Source organism: Temnothorax americanus, unplaced genomic scaffold, assembly GCF_048541705.1.
Source record: "Temnothorax americanus isolate GAGA-0224 unplaced genomic scaffold, ASM4854170v1 Scaffold155, whole genome shotgun sequence".
NCBI lineage: Eukaryota > Metazoa > Arthropoda > Insecta > Hymenoptera > Formicidae > Temnothorax > Temnothorax americanus.
The window spans coordinates 91,009-99,803 of record NW_027509292.1 but is presented as its reverse complement, the minus strand read 5'-3'; the positions used below and the strand labels follow the sequence as shown (position 1 = coordinate 99,803).

The 8,795-nt window shown below is 43.0% G+C and overlaps 1 protein-coding gene across 1 annotated transcript; it reads left to right on the top strand.

Moving 5' to 3' along the window:
* Nucleotides 1-643: 643 nt before the first annotated feature.
* Nucleotides 644-1,567, top strand: LOC143895372 (uncharacterized). The gene has a single exon (XM_077402438.1). It carries the CDS (start codon nt 644-646, stop codon nt 1,565-1,567), a length of 924 nt encoding a protein of 307 aa, XP_077258564.1.
* Nucleotides 1,568-8,795: the final 7,228 nt, after the last annotated feature.

Sequence of the window (8,795 nt, the reverse complement as noted above, 5' to 3'; positions counted from 1 at the left end):
GACGCAACACACATGGGTATGACAAGCACAGTATACCCAACAACATACAGAACATCAACAATACAATATACAATAGTCATCTCTTACTATATATATAAAACTCATCCATATTCTCTAACTTCTAATTCTCTAACTTCTAAATATATTCTCTAATTCTACTAACTCACTCATTTTCACTCTCAACCAGCATTATACTACTACAATAAATTACACACAATACAGAGCAGTTCACTCTCATAATCACGTACTAATCTCATTCATGAAGCTCTATCTCGTAGATTTTACCCCATCTATTGAATCTCGCAAACTCTCTTTCATTGTTTAAATACGCTTCAATACACTCGCGGCACTCATCGGCAGTCCTTATATGCATGATTATTTTCTACACATAAAGCACATAAAGCGTAACATGTCTCACGATAACATCATCGAACACGTGCAAAACTGCAAATTTTGCATTTTTTCGGTTAGCGCAAATGTACGGATGCTGAGATCACGGTGAAATTAGATACGCTAAAAAAACAAATGATGCATCATTAGTGAGATATAAAAAAAATAAATAATCTGGGGGATACGCTCAATAATCGAGAATTGGAAGTCGTGAGTACAACAAATTGTGTTAGAAAGAGGATCGTGTAATAACATGGAGCAAGAATTGTTGGAGCAATCCACCCTATTAAATTCGCGGGAAGAATTTACCGCGTGGGAGCAACAATGTGACGAATTTATCGAATCGTTGGAAGAACAAGGCCGAATTAAACGACCGCGATTATCGATCGGTCTCAAACAGTCATTGATCGCTCGTATTGCCCGAATCGAAGGTCTGAAAGACTCGGTACGTCAACGTTTCGTGCATGTGGGTGCAGGATACAGTGCGAGTGAGACAGGACTCAGATGGCGCGAGATAGATACGGCTTATGAAAGTCGTATACTGACTGGTGCGATAATAAATTCCAGACACATCGAACCTCGTCAATTTCTCGAAGATGCGAGAGAAATTGTACTCGATCGTGTGCGGAACGTCATGCAACGACATGACAATGTAAAGATTAACACAATGTTTAATGGTGAATTTGCTGCGGGTGACAAACGCGCGAATAAAAGTATCGCTACGAGAAACTGTGAACTATTTCGTACGTCCGATCTGCAAGAATGGTACGTGTCGCGCGTTATCGAGCCTACTCTAGCATCGCTGGAGGAATTCCAAGAACGTGATAGCGGATGGGCGTTGTCGCGTATACACAATTTGACTGTTAACGTAAATAAATATAATCCATTGCACGCGGGGTGTTTTGTGGAAATACCGCGAGAAATTAAAATGAAGAGAGCGGTGATAAACGTGCGATCAAGGGGCAATGCATGTTTCGCATGGTCAGTGACGGCTGCTCTGCATCCAGCCGAGAGACATGCAGAACGGGATTCATCGTATCCTCATTACACGTCGGTGCTAAATCTCCAAGACATTGAATTTCCAATGAAGTTGAATCAAATTAAAAAGTTTGAAAATCACAACGATATATCAATCAACGTGTACAGCATCGAGACAAACAAGGAACTTGCAATCTAGCCAATACGGCTCACCGACCGAAAGATGGACAGACATGTAAATTTGCTGTACGTGTAGACGACAACGTGGGACATTTTGCGTGGATCAAGAACCTATCCCGCCTCGTGAGCTCGCAAGTGAACAAGAATAGGAACAAAAAATACTTTTGCAATCGGTGAGTATACATCCTAATAAAAATAAAAATAATTTTTACGAAAAAGATGTATAAAAAATTTTTTTTATTATTTACAGATGTTTGCACTTCTTCTACACGAGCGAGAAATTGGAAGCCCACACCGTCGACTGTCGGCAGATGAACGACTGCGCGATCAAGTTACCGAGCGATAACGACAAGTGGTTGACCTTTAAAAATTATAACAGGAAGGAACGAGTTCCATTTATCATATACGCCGACCTGGAATGTACCCTGGAGAAGATGGAAGCGGATCCGGAAACGTCGGGGTACACGTATCAATATCATCGCGTATTTAGCATAGGGTACTACGTGCGTTGCTCGTACGACGAGTCGTTGTCAATGTATCGGTTTCGTCGCGATAAGGATTGCGTCGCGTGGTTCGCCGAGGAAGACTTTTTAGTAACGTAAAACTTTTTTCCCTAATTCCCGGGGTTTTTGGGGAGGGGAAAATTTAACAGCGCGACGCACTGACGTGTGCGAAAAAAACCGTTCGACCCAACACGTGCGAGTAAAGCATCTTTTCATCTGACGGCGTAAAAGGGCCCGCCAAAACCTTTAAAATTTCAAAAGATTCCTTGCCCTACCCCTGTTTTTTCCCTTTATCGGGCTAGACGCCAAAAAATACAAAAGGGGAAAGGGGGGAAAAATCCCAAAAAAAAAAAAAAAAACTTTTTTCCCCAAAAAAGTTCAAACCCCGAAAAAAAGAAAAAAAAATTTTAAATTTTTTTATTTCTTTTTTTTTCACCCAGTCTCAACAAAATTTGGGAATCCACAAAAAAGCGAATTAAAACGGATTTTTAAATTTATCCCAGAAAATTTTTTGGGACCGAAAGGGGTTTTTTCCCTAAATAAAAGTGGGAAAAAATTGGGGAAAAAAACCGCGCGACTTTTTTACAGTCATACAGGGAAAACCTACCAAGCGATTACCGCCCCCTCCAACGTTTTTCACGGCCCATCCGCCCTTTTCTCAAAACGTTTATTTAAAAATTCCCTTGCCCATATCTTTTGGGAAATTTTCGGGTTTTCTCCGGGGGACCCCCCCTTTATTTTAAAAACCCTTTTTTAAAGGGGGGAGGGGATACCTTCAATTTAACGAGAATTGAATGGGTTTTTATCGAACGCTAAATTTTCCGGGGGCCGATAATGTTAAAAAAAACCCCCGGGAAAAAAGAAGGCACCATCCCCTTTCCCCCGGATTTTATTAAAAATTTTTGGGGGGAAGTTTAAAATTGCCCTTCCAAATTTTTTGGGTGAAGAGTAACCTTTAATTTAAAAATTGGGTTAATTTTTTTTTTTTAATATTGGTATCCCACATTTAAGGAATGTTTTTTCTTGGACCGCGAAAAACCCCCAAAGGGGGAGCAAATCCCCAAAATTTACGAAAAATTAATTTTCATTTTCGCCCCCCGGGGGGGCCCCTTTTGCAAAAATTTAGCGTTGTCGCGAAACTCCATGGGTTCGATTAAAAAAAATTTAAAAATTTTAACAGGAAAATTTAAATTTTGAAAAATTTTAAAAAATTGATGAAAACCCCTGGGTTTGGCAAACCCGGAAAGGGGCAAAAACTTTCCCGTCCGGGGGGGAACCCCCCCAAAAAAAACCCAACCCACCCCGGGGTCTTTTGGGAATTAAGGGAAAAAAAAAAAAAATGTGTAAACCCCAACCCACCTCGTACCGTCGGAAAACCCTTTTTTGGAAAATCAAAGGGAAAAAATTCGCGGGGGTTTTTAAAAACCCCCCCTTTTTAAAAGGGCCAAACACTAAAACGTTAATCTAAAGCATTGCCAAATTTTTTTTTCCTTTGGGCTTTTTTGTCAAAATTTTTTTGGGGGGGAAAATTTTTCCCCCCTTACATTTCTATAAAAAACTGGGCCCATAAAAGGAAAAACCTTTTCAAGTTCTTTTTAAAATCAATTTGAAAGGGACCTCGTTTTTGACCCGTCCCAAGACGGAAACTTTTGGCCGAACGGTTTTTCCCCGGGGGGTTCGGCTTTTGTTTCCCCCCTTCCCAAACCCTTTTTAAAAAAATTTTTTGGGTTTTAGGGAAAATCCTTTTTTCCCCAAAAAAATCCCTTTCCAAAATTTTACAGAAACGCCCAAAGACCTACCCAAAAAAAGGGTTTTTTTAAATACCCCATTTTTTTTGGGGGGTTCCAAATTTTTCCTTTTTCATTCCTCCCTTTTAAGAAAATTTGTTTTTTTCCCCCCTGGTTTTTAAAATTTTTTTTTAAAAATTTTTTATCCCCCCTTTTTTACCCGGTTTTACTAATAGGTTGGCCAAAAAATTTTTTGGGAGGTTTCCCCCCGAATTAAAATTTTTTTTCTTTTTGTTTTTTTTTCTTTTTTTTGTTTTCCCCTTTTAAAATATTTTTGTTTTTTTTGTTATTGGGAAAGAGGGGGGTAGGTTTTATGAAATGGCCCCTTTGGGTTAGTCCTTTTTCCCGTTTTTTTGTTACCCATGGTTTGCAAGTTTCCTTGGCCGTGCAAAAGGGGAAAATTTTGTTTATTTTAAAATTTTTTTTTTGATTAATTCATTGGGAAAAATTTTGGGAAATTTTAAACTTAAATAACATAAACCTTTTTTTTTCCCCATGAGGCCCTTTTCCTGCCACCTTCCCCTTATGAAAATTTTTTAGTTTTTAATAGTTGTTCAAAGAGTTTAATAGTTTTTTTAAAATTTTTAAAATTTTTTGATATTGTTCAAAAGATGTTTAAAGTTTTTAAAAGACGTTTCATTTGTTTGTAGTTGTTTGAAAACTTTTTAGTTGTTTTGATAGTTTTTTGAAGGATTTTTTTATTTGTTTGATAGTTTTTAAAAAAATTTTAATAGTTGTTTGATAGTTGTTTAAAGACTTTTAGTTTTTGATAGTTGTTTAAAGATGTTTAGTTTTTTGATAGTTGTTTTAAAGATGTTTGTTTTTGTATTTTTGTTAAAAAGATTTTAAATGTTTTTTTGAAAGACGTTTTATTTGTTTGATAGTTGTTTGAAAAAAAAAAAAAAAAAAAAAAAAAAAAAAAAAAAAAAAGCGCTCCGGAGTGCTCCGAAACGCCTATCTGCTGCAAATCGTTACCTGTTCGGCGGGTACAACATAACGATTTACCATTCAATTTTGAATTTCTCTAATACACTAACGACACCAACAGATGTCGTTAAAAATACTTTATAGTCAGTCAGAAGCATTTTCAACAGACAGCACGCCAGTATTGCATCATTTTATAGCCATAGTTTCGAACAGCTGTCAACAGCGAAAACCGTGGAAGTGGCATCGTATTTTGCAGCAAGCATTTTTAATCACGGGTACGAGAGTATTCTACAAATGATGGACGTCCTGAACTTACAAATTGGGCCAAATGCCGTCGAAATGTGCGATAAAGCGGATGAGCTGCGAATTGCGATTGCTGACAAGCGGTCGTTTGAGACCTCCAAACAAGAAAGAATTAATAGAAGAATAGCACAATCGGCTCTCGAAGAGAATTTTTACGAAGTGGAAGGTTTACTGTATGACGCAGGAATGGCTGATTAACGGTAAGACGCTTAAAATGCAATTTTTCACTCAAAAAACTAGTACCGAAACTTTAAACGCGTTTTTCTCAAAACTATGTTTTTCAAAACGGTGTACACGATATCTCGTGTTCTAATCGATGAATCGACTTCAAATTTAGTACACATATTCTATGGAATAGTAGTTACGGAATGACGAACGATTTTATCATTATAATATTTTGTTCAATAATTATTAATAATAATAACACGTAATTTGAGTCCAAAAATGCAGCAAAAAATTCAGGAATTTTTTTCTTGACGCCAAAAACAAGGAGAGAAAAAACGCTTTGTCATTCCGTAGACAATACAATATAGTTTATGACTATATATTTTTTTTGTTTTCAGACCATCCACATTCCAGAAACCATGTACACCGTTTGACCACCTCTAAAAAACATGGTTGCGCGCGAAGGAGTGCCTCATCGCCATCTTAAAATTTTTCAACGCATAAAAATTTGGACATGTTCTCGAAACTTTAACAAAGAAAATAAAAAAAAAACATTCATTTATCACCGATACTTCGTCTGAAATTAATTCTTGAAAATTCGCCTGTTTTTGGCTCTCTCGAGTAGACTAACCCCTTAAATAAATTAATGAGAATTATTCGAGAATTAAGATACTGTTGAGAGAGGACATGAATACGAGCTACAAAGAGGAATGACCGCGAGCGGGAGACAAATAATACGCAAATAGATAGGCGAATGGTGGAGACGGCAAGTGAGATATGATGATGCAAGTGAGAGAGGATAGGTAAGAAGAGGTGAATGGAGAAAGATGATGCGGGCGGGAGAGAGACCGCGCGAACGAGAAGACGCGCGCGACCGGGGGACGGGGGAAACATCTACAATGGAGAGACAATGCGAGCGGGAGCGTGTGACGTCACGCGGACTCCGCGGCGCGGCGAAACGCTGACCACCTCGCCACGCTCCGTGGCGAAAACGCGGTCGCCCCGCGGCGCCGGAAAACGCGGACCCCTCGCCCCGCGGCGCCGAAAAACGCTGACCCCCTCGCCCCGCGGCGCCGGAAAACACGGCGCCCGAAAAACGCGGTTCCCCCTCACCCTTTTCCCGCGGCGCCCAAGAACGCGGTTTCCCCCTCCCCCTTCCCCCGCGGCGCCCAAGAACGCGGTTCCCCCCTCCCCTTACCCCGCGGCGCCCAAGAACGCGGTTCCCCCCTCTCCCTTCCTTCGCGGCGCCCAAGAACGCGGTTCCCCCCTCCCCTTACCCTGCGGCGCATGAAAAAACGCGGTCCCCCCCGCGGTTCCCCCCGCCCGCGTTTCCCCCCCGCCCCCCCCTCCCCCTCAGATCCCCGGAGTGGAACCAGCCTACCTTACCTACTGCCGTGGATCAATTCGAGTCACATTCCGCGTTGTTAGCCTTAGTGAAAATCGTGCAATCTGAAGTCTTCTGCGATGAGATAGATCGGCTTCGAAGCGGGAGGAAGATCCCCAAGCCTCTGCTCAAACTCGCTCTTTTCCTTGATCCTACGGGTGTTCTCAGGGTGGGCGGTAGGCTTGCAAAATCGGGACTTTCATTCGAGGCCAAGCACCCTGTTCTATTGCCTAACAAGCATAGGTTAACTAAACTCGTTATTGAACAAGTGCACCGTGCTCATCTACACCCGGGTCGATGCACGCTGCAATACTTACTCGCCCAACAATTCTGGATCTTCGGAGTTCACCGCGCAATCCAGCGCGTACTCTCGAGGTGTTATAAGTGTTTCCGCGCAAATCCGCAAGTTTCTCAACTCTTCATGGCGAATCTACCGGTCGAAAAAATTAGTCAGGCCAAGCCCTTCTCGATAAGCGGCGTTGACTTTGCGGGACCGTTCGCGATGGTCACCCGTCGAGCCCGGTGAATCTTTTTTTTCAAAGTGTACGTGTGCCTTTTTGTCTGTTTTGCGGTCAAGGCAGTACATTTGAAAATAGCCTTTTCGTTGTCAACGGACTCGTTCCTCGCTGCGCTGCGACGCTTTGTGGCCCGACGCGGACGCTGCTCGTTGCTATATAGTGACCGTGGCACTAATTTCGTGGAAGCCGCGCGGGAGTTGGAGAACCACATGTGCCTCGCAGCGGAGCGAAAGAAAATAAAGTGGTCTTTTAATCCTCCTTCCGCGCCCCATTTCGGGAACTTCTGAGAGTCAAGAGTCAGGTCGTTTAAAACCCATCTCCGGCGGGTAGTGGGGGAGCAGATTCTATCGGTGGAGGAATTCACTACAGTCCTTGCTCAGATCGAGTCCGTCCTGAATTCCAAGCCCCTCTGCCCCATGAGCACCGATCCTTCTGATCACGAGGTCTTATCTCCGGGCCACTTTCTTACCGCTCGTATCCGTTCCCACTCCGGACCTGACTCCGCTGTCAGTTAGTCGTTTGAGTCGATGGTAATTCGTTCAAAGTATTTACTAGGACTTCTGGAAACGCTGGCACCAGAAGTATCTTAATACTCTACAGCAGCGTCCTAAATGGTGGGCCTCCGCCAACCCGCTTAAAGTGGGATCCCTAGTCCTCATAAAGAATGAAAACGCGTCGTCTCTGCGTTGGAGTCGCGGAAGGGTCGAAACGCTATACCCGGGTAGTGATGGCGTCCCGCGAGTCGCCACGGTGCAGTGGCGGACGGCTCGATCTTACGTCCTCTGGTGAAGTTGTGCCCTTTGCCGTTGGGCACTTCACCACGGGCGACGGAGTCAGACTGTTAAAAAATACAACACGTTGTATTTTGATGGGCGGAATGTTTGGCGTTCCGCCTTGTAAATATTTGTATATAAGTCCTAGTTATATAGTTACCCCTTAATTGTAATTCTTGCGCGAAACGTCGGCGGATCGCGAGACAGTTAAATCATGCGACTCACCTGTCGGTGCTGCCATCGTCCATCCGCCGATGCCATCCACTCCCCCCAAAAGGGAGCAATTACTCGCCCGCGGCACATTTCAGGACCGCGGGCACTCATTGTTAAGTCTTCTGAGAGGACACACCTCTCATCATTACGGCTCCAATCGTCACGGAGTCGGGCAAAAAGGAACCGAAATCGCTCCGCCGCCTCGCTACACTCGGAGCGTGCACTCCTGCTTTATCCTGCCTGCTCTATTGCTTACTATTCACTGCCTTGATTTGCTTGCACGTGCTTGCCTGCCGCACGCCGAACGAGACGAGACTCACGGAGCGTCCACGAGTTCAGAGGACAGGAAGAGGCCCGGTGGATTCAGGGGACGACGGCCGACACGGTGAGTCGCTTTGTTTATTAGTTCGCTGCATGCGACTTTACCTTCGCGATAACTACTTGTGAGGGTTCCGACCGACCCTCTAGTCCTTCGAGCAAGTTTTGCACCAATTCGCAAATCCGGGGAACACTTCAACGCCCCTCGAGCAATAGATAAATTATTTCCATCAATAATATATCTGCAAATTGAGAGTTATCTCGCCAGTAAGTGAAAAGAATTCAGCTTTGGTGTACTTTATTTGACCCAACGGACCAACTTTATTAAATAGAACGCTACATTTCAACTCGGGTTT